The sequence below is a fragment of the Leucoraja erinacea genome, chromosome 10 (assembly GCF_028641065.1).
Source record: "Leucoraja erinacea ecotype New England chromosome 10, Leri_hhj_1, whole genome shotgun sequence".
NCBI lineage: Eukaryota > Metazoa > Chordata > Chondrichthyes > Rajiformes > Rajidae > Leucoraja > Leucoraja erinaceus.
Genome location: NC_073386.1, coordinates 57,217,660 through 57,236,639, shown reverse-complemented (window position 1 = coordinate 57,236,639; position 18,980 = coordinate 57,217,660). Strand labels below are relative to the sequence as shown.

General features: G+C 47.2%; 1 protein-coding gene across 6 annotated transcripts in view; it reads left to right on the top strand.

The window, feature by feature from the left end:
- rgl1 (ral guanine nucleotide dissociation stimulator-like 1) overlaps positions 1-18,980 on the top strand; it is a 229,571-nt gene that overhangs the window by 173,711 nt on the left and 36,880 nt on the right. For all 6 annotated transcript variants that reach the window (XM_055642421.1, XM_055642422.1, XM_055642418.1 and 3 more), the window contains 7 exons: positions 1,259-1,452; positions 3,290-3,423; positions 6,299-6,514; positions 8,493-8,596; positions 10,066-10,150; positions 17,725-17,814; positions 18,820-18,906. In XM_055642421.1, coding sequence (XP_055498396.1) covers positions 1,259-1,452; positions 3,290-3,423; positions 6,299-6,514; positions 8,493-8,596; positions 10,066-10,150; positions 17,725-17,814; positions 18,820-18,906 — 910 coding nt within the window. The remainder of the gene's footprint in view (positions 1-1,258; positions 1,453-3,289; positions 3,424-6,298; positions 6,515-8,492; positions 8,597-10,065; positions 10,151-17,724; positions 17,815-18,819; positions 18,907-18,980) is intronic.

The following is an 18,980-nucleotide window of genomic DNA, read 5'->3' as shown; positions in this document are numbered from 1 at the left end:
AAAAGTAGTAAACACTGCCCAGTCCATCATCGGCTCTGACTTTCCTTCCATCGAGGGGATTTAAAAAAAATGAAATGAAATGATTCAATTTATTGTCATTGTCAGTGTACAGTACAGAGACAACGAAATGCATTTTTAGCATCTCCCTTGAAAGGGAGACACAGGGCGTCGCGGTGTGCCCGCGCCTGCCGCCGTAATTACATTCCATTACAGGCAAAGGTGGGTGAAGTGTCTTGCCCAAGGACACAACGACAGTATGCACTCCAAGCGGGATTTGAACCGGCTACCTTCCGGTTGCCAGCCGAACTCTTAGCCCATTGTGCTATCTGTCGCCAGATATTTATTGAAGTCGCTGCCTCAAAAAGGCTGGCAGTATCATCGAAGACCCACACCATCCTGGCCACACACTCATCTCCCTGCTACCTTCAGGTAGAAGGTACAGGAGCCTGAAGACTGCGACGACCAGATTCAGGAATAGCTACTTCCCCACAGCCATCAGGCTATTAAACCTGGCTCGGACAAAACTCTGGACATTAATAACCCATTATCTGTAATTTTGCACTTTATCAGTTTATTTATTCATGTGTTTTGTAGTCAATGCCTATTATGTTCTGTGTGCTGAAGCAAAGCAAGAGTTTCATTGTCCTATCAGGGACACATGACAATAAACCTGATCTTGAACTTCTCTTTGGAGTGTGGGAGGAAACCGGAGCACCCGGAGGAAACCCACGCGGTCACAGGGAGAACATGCAAACTCCGTACAGACAGCACCCGTAGTCAGAATTGAATCCGAGGCTCTGGTGCTGTAATGCAGCAACTGTACCACTGCGCCACCATGCCGCCCACTACTCATAGTGTTCTTTAGTTTAGTTTAGAGATACAGCGCGGAAAAAAGCCCTTTGGCCCACCGGGGCTGCACCGACCAGCGATCCCTACACATTAACACTATCCTACACCCACTGGGGACAATTTACAATTATTCCAGGCCAATTAACCTACAAACCTGTACTTCTTTGGTGTTTGGGAGGAAACCAAAGATCTCGGAGAAAACCCACGCAGGTCACAGGGAGAACGTACAAACTCCGTACAGACAGCACCCGTAGTCGGGGTCGAACCAGGGACTCTGGCATTCGCTGTAAGGCAGCAGCTCTACCGCTGCGACACCGTAACGCCCACTAGGCACTGTTCAATGTTTAACGGCTATTATTTCTAACCCTGCAGCTTAATGATTGATTTATTTTCCCGTCTTTGCCCACAGTGCTGTCGCCTCCATTTTGCGAGCTTGGCTAGACCAGTATTCTGAAGACTTCCAGGACGTCCCGAACTACACCTGCCTCCACAAGGTGCTGTGTTACCTGAGGAAGACGATGCCTGGCTCCGATCCGGAGCAGAGAGCCGAGAACCTCCTGCAGCACTTCCAGAAAGAGGAGCTGACGGAACAGGAGTTGGACAGTAAGATGCTGCTTTATATAAAGTTTACAGGACACAGAGTTTAGAAGGATGAGGGGGGAATCTGGCTGAAACATACCGAATAGTGAAAGGCCTGGATAGAGTGGATATGGAGAGGATGTTTCCACTAGGACCAGTGGGCACAGCCTCAGAATAAAAGGATGTACTTTTAGAAAGGAGATGAGGAGGAATTTTACCCAGAGTGTGGTGAATCTGTGGAATTCATTGCCATAGAGGGCCATGGAGGCTATGTATTTGGGATTTCTTTGTGGAAATTGACCAGACTTTAGAGATACAGTGAGGAAACAGGCCGTTCAGCCCACTGAGTCCATTCCGAACAGTGATCACCCCGTACACTAGCTCTATTCTACACACTGGAGACAATGTACAATTTACAGAAGCTAATTAACCGACAAACCGCACATCTGTGGGATGTGGGAGGAAACCGAAGCACCCGGAGAAAATCCACATGGTTACAGGGAGAACGTACAAACTCCATAGAGACAGCACCCATGGTCAGGATCAAGCCTGTGTCTATGGTGCTGCAAGGCAACAACTGTACCGCTGTGCTACTGTGCCGCCCTGATTAGTAAAGTCGTCAAAGGTTACAGGGAGAAGGCAGGAGAATGGGGTTGAGAGGGAAAAATAGATCAGCCATGATAGAATGGCAGAATAGACTCGGTGGACCGAACGGCCGAATTCTGTTTCTCAGTCAAATGGTCAAACAATAAGTCTGAAAATGGGTCCTGACTCAAAGCGACACCTATCCATGTTCTTCAGAGGTGCTCTCTATCCAGCAAAGGTACTCCAGCACTTTGTGTTTTTTTTTTGTAAACCAGCATCTGCAGTTCTTTGTCTCTCCAATGAGTTTAATTTAATCATGCAAGATGCATCTTTATTGTGAGGTCACAACGTGGTCTTGTTTTGCCAGACACCATTTATTTTTGATGATGGACACAAATCGCTGGAGTAACTCAGTGGGTCAGGCAGTGTATGGTCATTAGTGATAGACAGAATTAGGCCTATCAATCCTCCACCACCATTCAATCATGGCTGATCTACCTCTCCCTCCTAACCCCATTCTCCTGCCTTCTCCCCATAACCCCTGACACCCGAACTAATCAAGAATCTATCTCTGCCTTATAAATATCCACTGACTTGGCCTCCACAGCCCTCTGTGGCAAAGAATTCCACAGATTCACCACCCTCAGACTAAAGAGAAAAGTATAGCTGACGGTTCAGTTCAGAGCCCTTCTTCCAGCTGGAGTCTGGAGTCAGAACCAAGTACATTAGAACTATCTGACTCCAACCTGGAGGAGAGTTCCGACCCGAAAGGTCACCTATTCCTTTACTCCCGAGATGCTGCCTGTCCCGCTGAGTTACTCCAGCGTTTTGCGTCTATCTTCAGTGTAAACCAACATCTGTAGTTCCTTCCTGCACATTTATTTGTGCCCTTTTTTCCACGCTGGCCCATTTGGCTGCTGGTCTCGGTGATATTTCCATTCTGCTCTACCTTAAACATTGCTGCATCAGTTTAACTCCGGTCAGTCGGAAGATAGGCTCAGGCACAAATTAGCTCCTCATTCATCACTCCTAATTAATGGGAACGTCAGGAATACAGTGGTTTTCCTGCCCTCTCGTTGCCCTCTAAGCGGCTGGGATTTGAGTGTGACGTTATCTCTCGTACCTCGTTTACAAATGTAAGAAAATGGATGACTTTTTCAGATTGCTACTTCAAAAATCAGTGCCAATTTAGTGTGGCCTTTCTTTTTCAAGAGATCTTTGTTAGTTTAAGTGATGTGAAGCTTTGGCACAAACAAGTGTCTTGTCAATTGTGCAGATGGTTACCATGGCAACGTCACTTTCAGCCTGGGAGAGGAAGGGGATGTGCAGAGAGATGGAACAGAAGAAAAACAGGATTTCCTCTCTTTCCCGTCCGATAAAGTGGCAGAACAGTTGACGTACATGGATGCTGTAAGTAAACAAGGATTTCATGAGTGTTCTAATTGTCAAGTGTGCCGAAACGGAACAGTGAAATTCGTCCTTGCTGCAGAACAACAGCTCTGTAAACACATTACTCAACAGATAGCATAAGCAAACAAACAAAATAAAAGTTTGATAAAGTGTACAAAATCACATGAGGTATAGACGCACAAAGCCTCTATATATAAACAATTAGACATGTCTTGCGTATGGCGTGCACAGCCTAAAGTTGTAGATCATGTGGCATGAAAAACACTACATCTATTTGTTTGTGTACGTTGGGTTGATTGCATTAGTCGAAACAGGGTGGACAACGTGAAGGTTGCAGTCTCCCACCCCATTAGACAGGCACATGGATAGGACAGACTAAGAGGGATATGGGCTAAATGCAGGCAGGTGGGACTAGTGTAGATGGGACATGTTGGTTGGTGTGGTCAAGTTGGGCCGAAGGGCCTGTATCCATGCTGTATAGCTCTATGACTCTAAATAAAAGAAAATCATTATTTAGAATCAAGAACCAGAGGACTCAGACTTCAGGTCAGAAGGGAAAGATTTAATAGGAATCTGAGGGCAGTTTTTTTTTACACAGTGAGTGGTGCATCTATGGAATAAACTGCCAGAGGAGGTAGTTGAGGTGGGTACAATAACATTAAAAAAGACATTTGGACAAGTACATGGATAGAAACATAGAAAATAGGTGCAGGAGGAGGCCATTCGGACCTTCGAGCCAGCACCACCATTCATTGTGATCATGGCTGATCGTCCCCAATCAATAACCCGTGCTTGCCTTCTCCCCATATCCCTTGATTCCACTAGCCCCTCGAGCTCTTTCTAACTCTCTCTTAAATCCATCCAGTGATTTGGCCTCCACTGCCCTCTGTGGCAGGGAATTCCACAAATTCACAACTCTCTGGGTGAAAAGGTTTTTTCTCACCTCAGTCTTAAATGGCCTCCCCTTTATTCTAAGACTGTGGCCCCTGGTTCTGGACTCGCCCAATATTGGGAACTTTTTTCCTGCATCTAGCTTGTCCAGTCCTTTTATAATTTTATATGTTTCTATAAGATATCCCCTTATCCTTCTAAACTCCAGTGAATACAAGCCTAGTCTTTTCAATCCTTCCTCATATGACAGTTCTGCCACATAGGAAAGGTTTAGAGGAATATGGGGCAAATTTGGGCAGATGTGGCTTGCGTAGATGGGGCATCATGGTCAGCGTGGGCAAGTTGGGCCAAAGGGCCTGTTTCCATGTTGTATGACTTTAGTACAAAACAAAAGCCTTGAGTCCTAGTGCACCAACTGTTTGATGTTTGGTGTGTGTTGTGTTCAATAGCCTGATGGTTGTAGTGAAGGAGCTGTTCCTAAAGCTGGAGGTCACGGTTTTCAGGCTCATGTACCTTCTTCCCCATGACAGGAGTCAAATGAGCGCATGGCCAGGGTGGTGTGGGTCTCTGATGACCATTTTGTTTGGATCCGTGAGATGAATTTGGGCCCATTAGGTCAGATCTAGTTTATTGTCACGTGTACCGAGGTGCAGTGAAAAGCTTTTGTTGCGTGCTATCCAGTCAGCGGAAAGACAATACATGATTACAACCAAACCATTTACAGTGTATAGGTAGTTTAAGACGATCATAGTTAAAGTAAGAAATGTTGCTGTAGGAGTGGAGATTTAAGAGTGTGGAGCGATTGTAATTTGAGTTTGTAGATCTGCTTCTGTGGCTAGCATGCAAATAGTCGCCTGAGTTGGACGCCATCTTGGAAGAAGTGCCTGATTACTCCAAATGCCACGTATTAGTATTGAGTGAGCACTCCTGTCTTTTCCTCGTATTATTAGTGCCGTTAGTACTATGTTAATTCACTTCTCACAGCAGCATTTGAAAATTTCAAAACATGTTGTTTTACACATGTGATTCCCATATCAAGATTGGAATCCTTGTGCCAGGGAATATTTCAACAACCTTTTTGTTTTTTCTGAGCTGGATGTCATGTGAAATAATTAGCTAGGGAGAAAGCCAAGAAGCCTTTACCGTGGCAACATTGGCATAGGGGATCCAAATCTATCGTGGGTAAAAAAAACGAATCTTCACACCTTGAATGCAGTTTATATTTCATAATCAAGGGCCAGTCTCAACCCGGTCAGATCCTCTTCTCCCATTCACATCAGACATGAGGTATAGAAGTGTGGAAATGCACACCTGCAGATTCAGGGACAGTTTATTCCCAGCTGTTATCAGGCAACTTCCTCTCACCAGCTAGAGAGCGGTCCTGACCTTCCATATACCTCATTGGTGACCCTCAGACTATCTTTAATCGGAATTTAATTTGCACTAAATGTTGTATCCTTTATCTGTACACTGTGGATGGCTTGATTGTAATCACGTATACTCTCACTGGACAGCACACAACAAAAATGCATTTCACTGTGCCTCGTGACAATAAAAAGCTAGTAAACTAATATAGTTTTACTGATTGGAGACCTATCACCAATGATGTGCCGCAAGGGTTAATGGGTCCATCGTTTGTTGTCTACACTCATGATTTGAATGATAATGTCATCAGTAAATTAGTTTTAGAGATACAGTGAGGAAACGGGGGCCTTCGGCCTACCGAGTCCACGCCAACCAGCGATCACTCGTACACTAGTTCTATCCTATACACTAACAGAGTCCACTTAACTTACAAACCTGCACGTCTTTGGAGTGTGCGAGGAAACCGAAGCACCAGGAGAAAACCCACACAGAAACGGGGAGAATGTACAAACTGTTCAGTCAGCACCAGTTGACAGGAGGGAACCTGGGTCTCTGGCGCTGTGAGGCAGCAACTCTACCACTGTGCCGCCCCTAACTTAGTTGTTGTGTTTGATTCCAGGACCTGTTCAAGAAGGTTGTCCCACATCACTGTGTGGGCTGTATCTGGTCGAGACGGGACAAGAAGGGGAATGAGCACCTCGCACCCACCGTCCGGGCCACCATCACTCAGTTCAACGCCGTCACCAAGTGCGTTGTCAGCACCATACTGAGGGACTTGCAGCTGAAGCCCCAGCAACGAGGCAAAATCATCGAGAAGTGGATCGACGTTGCCCAGGTAACCACATGGCTTCTCCGTTCTGCCTCTGTCAGCGGTAGAGTCGCTGCCTCACAGCACCAGAGACCCGGGTTCAATCCTGACCATGGGTGCAGTCTGTTTGTACGTTCTCCCCATGACCTGCTTGGGTTTTCTCCGGGTGCTCCAGTTTCCTCCCACACTCCAAAGATGTGCAGGTTTGTAGGCTAATTGGTTTTGGTAAAATTTCAAATTATCCCATATGTGTCGTATAGTGTTAGTGTACGGGGTGATCGATGGCCAGCATGGACCCAGTGGGCCGAAAGGCCTGTTCCCATGCTGTATCTCTGAATGAAACCTCTGCATCCTGGCTTGTAAGCTTGACATATGCTGCAAATTATTTCCATTAGATGCAAATAAACAACACTGCTTCACTCCGGGTGCTTTTTGAGCATCGCTGTGTTCTGTTAAAGATGCTGTGGTTGCTTTGATTAGGAAGGACCTGCATATGATAGTTTAAACCAAAGATAGACACAAAAAGCTGGCGTATCTCTGCGGGACAAGCAGCATCTCTGGAGAAAAGGAATGGGTGACTTTTCGGGTTGAGTAACTATCTTCAGACCCACTTTGCTTTGTTCTCTTGCTTCACTTCATTGTACAAGCTATCTGGCACCCACATATCTGGATTTCATTAACCTGCTTCCACGATTATCGTGCAGTTTTAAAAATGGTCCATGGGCCCACCTTGTCTATGCCGATCATACTAGTTCACATTAGTTCTACGTTATCCCTCTTTCTACTCCATTCTCTACACACGGGACAATATACAGAGGCCAATTAACCTACATACTAGTATAGTTTACTTTAGAGATACAGGCCCTTCGGCCCACCGAGTCCACTACGACCAGCGATCGCCGCACATTAATACTATCCCACACAAGGGACAATGTTGACATTTACACCAAGCCAATAAGCCGACAAACCGGAACGTCTTTGGAGTGTGGGAGGAAAGGGAAGATCTCGGAGAAAACCCCACGCAGGTCATGGGGAGAACGTACAATCTACGTACAGACAAGCACCCGTGGTCAGGTTCGAACCGGGGTCTCTGACGCCGTAAGCACTGTAAAGCAGTAGCTCTACTACTGTTCCACCCTTGATCTGCTCTGGCTACAAGCTAGATCATCACCTTTGTCCCATATAACCAAGCCAAGCCTTTCGTCATTCCTTTCCCTGAAGTAAAGCAGCAAGACTTCTGAAGGGAAATAGACTGGGGTTACGTACTTAACAATCCGTGCTTCAGTATGTGTTTGTATGTGAATATTAACAAAGCAAAAACAATATTGCCATTTTTACAATGCGCAAAAGCAATCCCTCTTCAGATTTTCAGGAGAACGTACAAACTCCGTACAAACAGCACCCGTAGTCAGGATCGAACCCGGTTCTCTGGTGCTATAAGCGCTGTGAGGCAGCAACTCTACCGCTGCGCCACCGTGCCATTGTAAAATTAGGTTGGCTATTAGATGCAAAGCAGTTTGCCTCCCTCCCAGAGCAGTAAATCATATAAACATTTAGTTTTTATTTTCTGTGGACCTTCCTTTGTTTTCACCCTTCTTCTATCATTATCATGTGCAGTGGGTCACGGACGTGAGGTTTTAATGTCGCTGTTGCTACCTCCTTTAATCCAATAATGAGTAGGCTTCCTTTACTGCCCCCCCCCCCCCCCCCCCCACAACTGTGAAAACACTCCAGAAGTTATGTTTTCTAACACTTTTGACGTCTATTTCGATGTCCTTGACCCCAGCCACCACTGGCCACTGTTGTCGGCAGGTGGTCAGCATTGAAGTGAAGAGCTGAGGTGAATAACAAGCCTCGGGTTACCCAGTCTAAATGTTTTCCACATAATCGTACCGCTGTGGTATTTTCACAGCTGACTCTCCACCTCGGTGCCAACTTTGAAATCCCTGAGCCATCAGGAAGCCAGCAACCACTGATGGACAAAAGTCTCTTGTTTTCCCTTCAGGAATGCAGGATCATGAAGAATTTCTCCTCGCTCCGGGCTATTCTATCAGCCATGCAGTCAATCCCCATCTACAGGCTGAAGAGGACCTGGGCCACTGTTTCAAAGTAAGTTCATTTCTCTTTGGCCTGTATTTTTTTTAAAGAACATAAGTTATGTGGTGGATGGATTGCAAATTCCTTCTTGCTCACTTTGGACCAGATTAGTTTAGTGATACAGCGCGGAAACAGGCCCTTCGGCCCACTGAGACAACACCAACCAGTGACCCCGCACATTAACACTATCCTACTCCCTCCAAAGACAATGTTACATTTATATCAAACCAATTAACCAACAACCTGCACGTCTTTGGAGTGTGGGGGGAAACCGAAGATCTTGGAGAAAACCCACGCAGGTCACGGGGTGAATGTACAAAATCCGTACAGACACCACCCGTATGTGGGATCAAACACGGGTTTCTGGCGCTGTAAGGCAACGACTCTACGTGTGTCACCCGTGGACATGGACAGATCTCAAATATTTAGTAGTAGCCATCAAATCAATTCATAGATACAGAGTGCAGAATATAGTTCTCCACATTGTAGCGCACCAGTTCCAGAGACAAAGTCCAATGTCCACAATGGGGTAGAGGTGAATCGGACAGTACCCTTGCGTTAAATCTTTGTAAAGCATGTGCCTGGAATTGGAACTCCAAGCCACAGACACCTTGATCCTCCCCTGATATTTGGGCAGCTATGAATTTTGGCTAGCTGCCATAATTAATTTTACTTTAGAGATAAAGCATGAAAATAGTTAAATGGATATTTATTTATCTATTGTCCCATATGCAATTAACCACTACATAATGGAATTCATTTTGTATATAATTATGGTGGTGCCATGTTTGACACCATTTCATCGTTCACAGTCCAGGCCTGGCCAAGCATAGCCGCTGAGTCTGCCGCCGCTGCTCCACCGCTGTAGGCCGCGAGTGGTCCACGTGGTCGGCCTCTTGAAGTGGCGGCCAGGCTGTTACAGGGCCTCCAGTGGCCACACCCCCGTTGAGACTGCGCACTCCTTCTCACAGCTGGTCTGTTCACCGGCCCTCTCCCTCCACTCTGCGTGGGCGATCCGAGCCATCTGCGGAGGGCGAGTCCCTGGTCTCCAGCAGGCGAGTTGGGCCTACTGGGTTGGCCCATGGTCTTCGAGCATGTAATTCCACGGGGGCCCATTCGCCCACCAAATCCACACCAATAATCACCCGTACACTAGTTCTATCCCACACATTGGGGACCATTTACAGAAGCCAAATAACCTCCAAACCTGTACGTGGGAGGAAACCAGAGCACCTGGAGAAAACCCACACGGTCACGGGGAGAATGTACAAACTCCACATAGACAGCACCTGTAGCCTGGATCGAACCCAGGTCCCTGGTGCTGTGAGGCAGCAACTCTACCACTGCCCAACATTGAGTAACATTCAGGTTCTGTAAAGACCACAATCTCTGTAATGCTATTATTTACTTCATCTCAGACGCCTTGCTAGCAGATGCCTACTCTGCCTGGTATAACCTCCTTGTCTCATTCTTTTTATTAGGGACAGCAAGTTGATGTTCGAAGAACTTTCGGAAATCTTCTCCGATCAGAACAACCATCTGACGAGTCGAGAGTTGCTAATGAAGGTAAGTCACACCCAACATGGTGGGACCTTAAATGGTTGTCAAAATGACTCATAATGGGTTAAAGTAGTGGCTGGCAGCTAATCAATCAAACAGTAGTGGCTGGCAGCTAGACCAATCAAACAGTAAAAGTAGACACAAGGAACGGCAGATGCTGGAATCCTGCAGAGAATAAAAAGTGTTGGAGTAACTCAGCGGGTCAGGCAGCGGGTCTGGAGATCTTTCGATGGGCAAGGGCTGATTAGGGATAGTCAGCATGGTTTTGTATATAGGAGGTCGATTTGATTGATTTTTTTTGCAGACGTGACCAGAAAGGTTGATGAGGGCAGAGCTGTAGATGTTGTGTACATGGATTTCAGTAAGGCATTCGACAAGGTTCCGCATGGTAGGCTGCTCTGGAAGGTTAGATCGCGTGGGATGCAAGGTGAGGTAGCTGAATGGATTGCAAATTGGTCCCATGGAAGGAAGCAGGAAGATGGTGGAAGGTTGCTTCTCAGACTGGAGGCCTGTGACTAGTGGTGTGCCTCAGGGTTCGATGCTGGGCCTGTTACTGTTTGCCATCTACATCAATGATTTGGATGAGTACATACAGGGCAAGATTAGCAAGTTTGTTGCTGATACAAAAGTTAGTGGTTTTGCAGATAGTGAAGATGGTTGTGAACGATTGCAGCAGGATCTGGATCGATTGGCCAGGTGGGCGGAGGAATGGTTGATGGAATTTAATACAGAGAAGTGTGAGGTGTTGCATTTTGGGACGTCAAACAAGGGCAGGACCTACACAGTGAATGGTAGGCCTCTGGGTAGTGTTGTGGAGCAGAGGGATCTAGGAGTACAGGTGCATGGTTCCTTGAAGATCGAGTCACAGGTCGATAAGGTGGTCAAAAAGGCTTTTGGCATTTTGGCCTTCATCAGTCAGAGTATTGAGTATAGAAGTTGGGAGGTCATGTTGCAGTTGTATAAGATGTTGGTGAGACCACATTTAGAATATTGTGTTCATTCTGGGCACCATGTTATAGGAAAGATATTGTTCAGCTTGAAGGGGTTCAAGAAAAGATTTCCGAGGATGTTGCCAGGACTAGAGGGTATGAGCTACAGGGAGAGGTTGAGTAGGCTGGGTCTCTATTCCATGGAGCACAGGAGGATGAGGGGAGATCTTATAGAGGTGTATAAAATCATGAGAGGAATAGATCGGGTCAATGCACAGTCTTTTACCCAGAGTAGGGGAATCGAGAACCAGAGGACACAGGTTCAAGGTGAACGGGAAAAGATTAAATAGGTATCCGAGGGGTCATTTTTCATACAGGGTGGTGGGTGTATGGAACAAGCTGCCAGAGGAGGTAGTTGAGGCTGAGACTATCCCATCATTTAAGAAACAGTTAGACAGGTACATGGATAGCACAAGTTTGGAGGAAACGGGCTAAGTGCTGGCAAGTGGGACTACTGTAGCTGGGACATTGTGTGGGCAAGTTGGACCGAAAGGCCTGTTTCCACACTGTATCGCTATGACTAACATGGATAGGTGATGTTTCAGAGAGTGCTGGAGTAACTCAGCGGGTCAGGCAACATCTGTGGAGAACATGGATAGGTGACGTTTCACAAAGTGCTGGAGTAACTCAGCGGGTCAGGCAGCATCTGTGGAGAAACATGGATAGGTGACGTTTCACAGAGTGCTGGAGTAACTCAGCGGGTCAGGCAGCATCTGTGGAGAACATGGATCGGTGACGTTTCACAGAGTGCTGGAGTAACTCAGCGGGTCAGGCAGCATCTGTGGAGCACATGGATAGGTGACGTTTCCGGTTGAGACCTTTCAGATTGTGCATTATTTGAGATTTACTGAGGGCCAATTAACTTATAACCCCGCGCATCTTTGGGAATTGGGAGGAAAATGGAGCTTCCGGTGAAAAGCCACACGGTCAAAGGGAGAAGAACTTGCCACACAGACAACACCTGAGGTCAGGATCGAACCTGGGTGCGGTGAGGCAGCAACTCTACCAGCTGCACTACTGTGCCGCCCTAGTCCACTCTGTCCCGGTTTATCCAGCTCGGATCAGTTTATCCAGCTCGGATCAGTTCTTCAGAAGTTCCAGGTCTCGGTATATTATGCCAATGGATATTATAACTCTTTATAAACGGACTTTAAACTTTGTGCTGAGGAATGGAATTTTATATTGGAAATTCTATCCTGTTAATAAGTTACAAAGTGGAATTTGTGCCAATAAATAAAGCTATTACATAATCAACTGAACATGTGCAGACGCAGTCTGAAGAACGGTCTCGACCCGAAACGTCACCCATTCCTTCTCTCCAGAGATGCTGCCAGTTCCGCTGAGTTACTCCAGCATTTTGTGCCAACTGCGCTAGACTCCAGATTACCCAACTAAATGGGATTGCCTTCATGAACCAAAGTCCTTGACATTAAAAACTGGGTGGGACACTTGTATGATAGTTGTCTGCCTTTTCACCGTTTTATTTTTATTTTTATTTTTAGTTAGTTAAAGTGTTTTGTTTGGAGGTTTAGACTTTTTTGTGTGGGGGGTGGAGGGGGGAGGGGGAAACTGCCTTTCAGGGTCCCTACCTGGTCGGAGAGGCAGCTTTTCTCCGGGCTGCAGTTTCGACCCGTCCTCGCGGCCTACCAGCGGGCCCGGAGCGGCGATTTCCTGTCGCGGTCCGCCCAGAACCTCGGCTTCGGCGGCGGCACAGCGCTGGAGCGCTATCGCGGAGCGGGCGATGCCTTGCCTGGGTCGCCGCGCTGGAGCTCCGGTGAGCTTAGACCGCCGGGAACAACATCGCGGAGCTGTGGGATTGTGGAGCGGCCAGCTGCGGGCGGCGGTGCCGAACTTTACACCGGGAGCCTGGGATCTCGCGACGAGATCGCCAGTTGTGGAGCTCCAACCGGCGCGGCCTTGTCGGCTTCGGAAGCCGCGGCCTCCAGGACGGAGGCGGCCGTTCCAGGGTTCCCAAGCCGCTGTGAGGACTCTCCCGATGCCGGAGCACCACCACCCGTTGAGAACCGCCAGGAACATCGGGCCTCCGTAGAGGCAACTGTGGAGGCCTCAATAGGCCCGACTATGGGCGAACTGGGGTTGGGGACTGGACTTTGTAACTTCCCTCATGGTGGGAGCCATTGTGGGGGGATGTTCTTTGTGTTTAAGACTCTCATTGGTGTTATGTCTGTATTCTTTCTTTGTGTGCTGCAAAATGGCAAAAAGCATTTCACTTCATTACACCTCGGTGTATGTGAATGTGACCAATAAAATACCTTTGATACCTTTGATGACACTTGGAGGACGAAAGGACATAGGTTCAAGGTGAAGGGGAAAAGATTTAATAGGAACTTGTTCACACAAAGGGTGGCGGGTGTATGGAACAAGCTGCCAGAGGAGGCAATTGAGGTTGGGACTATCCCATCGTTCAAGAGATAGTTATGCCCCTGTCCCACTTAGGCAATTTTTTCGGCGACTACAGGCAACTGGGCTGTTTCCACATGGTCGCGGGGTGACGCCTGTATGGTTGTGAGTCGTCTCCTCAAGTCGCCTAAAGATTGGTAACGTTTTTCTGGTCGCTGCTGGATTTTGAAATGTTCAAAACGTTTTGGCGACTGTGGGCTTGACGTAGCTTGTCTTCTCCTGACGTAGGTGCTGTCGTAGATTGTCGCCAGGATGACGTTGGTTGTCGCCAGGTGACGTTGGTTGGCGCCGGGTGCTGACTTCGGTGAATTTCATTGGCGACTACCAACGTCACGGGTGGACGTAGGTTGACTTTGTTTGTTGTAGGTTGTCGCCTGTGTGGTCGTAGGTGGGCGTCCAAATGGGTCTCCGGTTGTCGGTAGCTTGCCGTAGCTTGACATTGTCTAGGTGGTAGATTGCCGTAGCTTGTCGTACAAATGTCGGGGGCCCATCATGTGTACTCAGCCATTCAGTCTTGGCTGATCTACCCCTCTCAACTCCATTCTCCTGCCTTCTACCCATAACCCTTGACACCCATACTAATCATGAATCTGTCTATCTGCACCTTAAAAATATCCATTTACTTGCCCTCCACAGATTCACCACCCTCTGACTAAAGAAATTCCTCGTCATCTCCTTTCTAAAAGCACATCATTTTATTTGAATCTATGTCCTCTGGTCCTGGACTCTCCCACCAGTGGAAACATGCTCTCCACATCCACAAAATGCTGGAGTAACTCAAGCAGGTCAGACAGCATCTCTGGAGAAAAGGTGACGTTTCAGGTCCAGACCCGTCTTCTTTCCTATTCCGATCCCTTCTCTCCAGAAATGCTGCCTGTCCTGCTGAGTTACTCCAGTATTTTGTGTCTATCTTCGGTTTAAACCAGCATCTGCAGTCCCTTCCTGCACAAAAAAATGGAATGGACAACTAGTCTAGTTTGGGCTTGGTGCTATCAATGCATTGGAAGGGGGAAAAGCAAAGCAAATCACATTTAGTTGAGAAATTTGAGAAGTCTGTGTGTGTGTGTGCTTATTTGATTATGTAATATCTTTTTCAGTGAAAGAATAACTTCTTTCTTGTTGCAACAGGCAGTGTCACATCAATTCAGTTCAGCTGAACTATACTTGTTTACTTTGAACGAATAGTAATGTGATTCACACTGAGCTGGGAATTATAACTCGATCCTTTCCCATGTCTTTCCCCAACCCTCATCCCATCCTGGTGAGCTCTCCTGAAATCTCCCAAGCTGTTCCCGTGACTGCTCCACACCCACCCTGAGGGGGCGTTTTGTCACCAGCACTTATCTCCCTAAGGCTGCAAATCTTCAACAAGCCTTTCGCCCTTGTTTTTAGTTTTCATTCAGGATCGGTATGAAATGTCACAGTTTAATCGTGAATAGACACAAAATGCTTGAGTAACCTTGGTAGAGTTGCTGCCTTGCATGGACCCAGGATAGATCCCGACTACGGGTGCTGTCGGTATGGAGTTTGTACATTCTCCCTGTGACCGCGTGGGTTTTCTCCGAGTGCTCCAGTTTCCTCCCACACTCCAAAGTTTGTAGTTAATTGGTTTCGGTAAAATTGTAAATTCTTCCTAGTGTGTAGTATAGGGTTAGTGTGCAGGATCGCTGGTTGGTGTGGGCCAAAGGGCCTCCCTCCATGCTGTATCTCTGAACTAAACTAAAGATAGAGCATGGAAACAGGCCCTCGAGCCACCGAGTCCACGCCAACCATCGATCACCCATTCTATCGTATCCCACTTTCTCATCCACTCCCTACACACTAGGGACAATTTTACCACCTGCATGTGGGATTGAAACCGGAGCACCCAGAGGAAACCCACGCAGTCACCAGTCACAGGGAGTACGGTCACAGGCTGTCTCGTTGTAGGACTCTGATCTTTCTTTTTTATTCTGGATTTTAAATCATATGTTTTACATATAATTTATGATGCTTTTATAAGTAACTAGACTAAGTGGGACCCGTTGAGGTTCACACGGGAGGGCTGGTCCAGCAACGCAATATTCCATCTCTCTACCAATTCCAATATTGGTGGCCAGTGGGGGGGGGAGCAGCTTTCTGGAGCACAAACATGGGTGTTGTGGGTCGTCAAGACAAGCACAGTGAGTGCAGGGCCAACAATTCATTTCAAGTCAAGTCAAGTCGTCACGTCACGTCAATCCACTTCAAGTCAAGTCAATCAATTTCAAGTGCAGGCCAAACAACTCATTGCATGGTCATTTCATTTCCAATTTTGCATTGCAGTTTCAAGCACAGGCAGGGCAGGCCAAACAACTCATTGCATTGTCATTAAGGGCTAACAAATTATTTATTGCAAATACATTGCAGACTCACAGTTCAGTTGATTCATAGCTTAGAGTCACAGTTGTGGCCTCTCCCTCACGATCTTCCAGAGTGACTGACTCACGTCAAGGCATCCGGGGTTTTATAGTCCTGCACACCCCCGAAGGGGCATTACTTTCATCATGGTGATTGACAGGCGAGAGGACTAATCAGCTGATCTCAAGATTTTTTAAACATTCATAACTTTTTTCTTTTTCATCGATCGGAAAAATCCTCGGGGCTGCCTCAGCGTAGGTGGACTGAGTAAGATGGCCTAAAATCATAGCGATATATGGTAGCGTTTTTTCTGAAATCAATATACAGCGCAGATAGGAAGTGGTCAAGATGAAACTTTTAGTTATATAGATATACTAAGATTTTATATGTATTTTATGGTGTTTTTATATACAATGTATTTTTATGTAATGTTGTCCCTTGAGTCCAAAATAAAGCTTATTATTATTATTAGTGCGTGCAAACTCCGCAAAGACAGCGCCCAAGGTCAGGATGGAACCCGGGTCTCAGGTGCTGTGAGACAGCAGCTCTACCCGCTGCACCACTGTGCTGGCCTTTACATTTAATTCCTCTTCTATGTCAAAGGGAGCTGGATTTTTTGGTGTGTATGTGCATGTGTGTTTGTGGAGGAATAAATGCAGAAAACTGCCCAACGCATCACCGGTTCCTCACTCCCCTCTATTGAGTCTGTCCAAAGCAAGTGTTGTCTGCGAAGGGCGCTCAGCATCGCCAAAGACTGCTCTCACCCCAACCACAGACTGTTTACCCTCCTACCATCCGGGAGGCGCTACAGGTCTCTCCGTTGCTGGACCAGTAGGTCCAGGAACAGCAGGTCCAGGAACAGCTTCTTCCCTGCGGCTATTACACTACTCAACAACGTACCTCGGTGACTGCCAATCACACCCCCCCCCCCCCCCCCCCCCCCCCCCCCCCCCGGGACACTCCTCCCACGAGGAAAAAAAATACTATGACTGTATGCACGTAAATAGATTTATTTAATGCTGATATTCTATGTCGCTCTTCCAGGGAGATGCTAACTGCATTTCGTTGTCTCTGTACTGTACCCTGCACAATGACAATAAAGTTGAATATGAATCTGACAATTGGAGACAGAAGAAAAAAACAGTTACCGAAACTCCACCCGTCTGCCAAAGACCCCCTCCCTCACCCCTCTCCACATATGGCTTGTCCAGGCTTTCTCCTGCCCCCACCACCTTTCCAGTTCCCCCTCCCCCCACTCCCGTCTCCACTCACTGCTTTACTGCAATCACAGTACAACAGCACAGGTGGATGTATGGTACAAGCTGCCAGAGGAGGTGGTTGAGGCTGAGACAGTTAGACAGGTACATGGATAGGACAGGTTTGGAGGGATATGGATCAAACACGGGCTGTTGGGACATTGTTGGCTGGTGTGGGCAAGTTAAGCCGAAGGGCCTGTTTCCGCACTGTATCACTCTATGACTCCCTATGACACTAAGGACTGTCCTTGTCAATAGTGGGTCAATTCATCTGGTCACACTGGCTTAGGTGGGGCTAGCATGGATGAGATGGGCTGAAAGACCTTTTTCTGTGATGTATGGCTCTACAACTAAGTAAAACACTGTTGCACACAGCTGGGAGATTTGTCCTGCGTGCTGACTTCAGGCGTTAGATTTGCAAAGCCCTAAAAATAGCAGATAATTAAATTTGATTTGGTTATAATGTTGAACCTTTGATTTGAGGGAAATTATTTAGTGGCGGGTTGCTAATTGCTTTTTGTTTCCTGCCTTTCAGGAAGGCACGTCGAAATTTGCAAATCTCGACAGCAGTGTGAAGGAAAACCAGAAACGCATTCAAAAACAACTGCAGTTGCAGAAGGACATGGTGAGTTGTTCCCTTGTGTTCAGCACTGTGTGTGTGTTTGCGTGTATGATCACGTGTGCTCGTGCGTGCGCGTGCGTGCACACGTGTATGAGCGTCTGTGTTTGTACGCTATTGTATTCGACGAAGGAAAAAGCCCCATGTTGTATAATGCAGTTATATCTATGTCTAGCGGTTTGCCAGATAGCACCGGTGTGGCACAGTGGCTCGGCGGGTGGAACCATTGTCTCTCGGCGCCGGAGACCCAGGTTCCATCCTGACCTCGGCCGCTAACGGTGTGCAGTTTGCACGTTCCCCCTGTGACTGACTGGGTTTCCCCTGGCTCCCCCCTGTCCCACGGTACGAGTTCATTCCAAGAGCTCTCCCGAGTTTCCCCTGATTCGAACTTGGAGATTTAAGGTAATGGCCACTCGTCGGTCCTCGGGGCTCTCGTGGACATTTTTCAACATGTTGAAAAATCTTCACCAGTCTTCCTGAGCTTACCTGCCATTAGCGAGTCTTCCCAAGTACCTGCCGTTAGCGTTACGAGCCGCTAAGTGACGTCACCAAGCTTCGACGTACCCGCTACGTTCATTCTCCGTGCTTACCACGAGTTTGATTTTTATAAACTCGGGAGAGCTCTTGGAATGAACTTGTACCGTGGGACAGGGATTTAACTATCCGATGCTAACACTGTCCTACACACTCGGGACAATTTAACACAGCAAATTAACCTATAATCCTGCATGTCTTTGGATTGTGGGAGGAAACCGGAGCACCCGGAGACAACCCACGTTGTCACGGGGAGAACGTATAAACTCCATATTGACAGCAACTATAGTCAGGATCGAACCGGGGTCTCTGACGCTGCAAGGCAGCAACTCTACCAGATATCTAAGGAGATTAAGGATATTATTTTGCTTTAATGTTAAATTCCAAATCAATTTGGTTTAATACAACAGAGTCGGAATGTTTAAGAAATGCACTATTCAGCATGTTCACTGACTAATTGTTCCCTGAATTCCCCAGGGAGTGATGCAAGGCACCGTGCCATATCTCGGTACATTCTTGACCGACTTGACGATGCTGGACACCGCGCTCCCCGACTATGTCGATGTAAGTAGGGCCAAGGGTCGGGATTCCTTGCTGCGGTTTTCTCGCTGTTCCTTGCTACAGTTACGGTTTTAGTG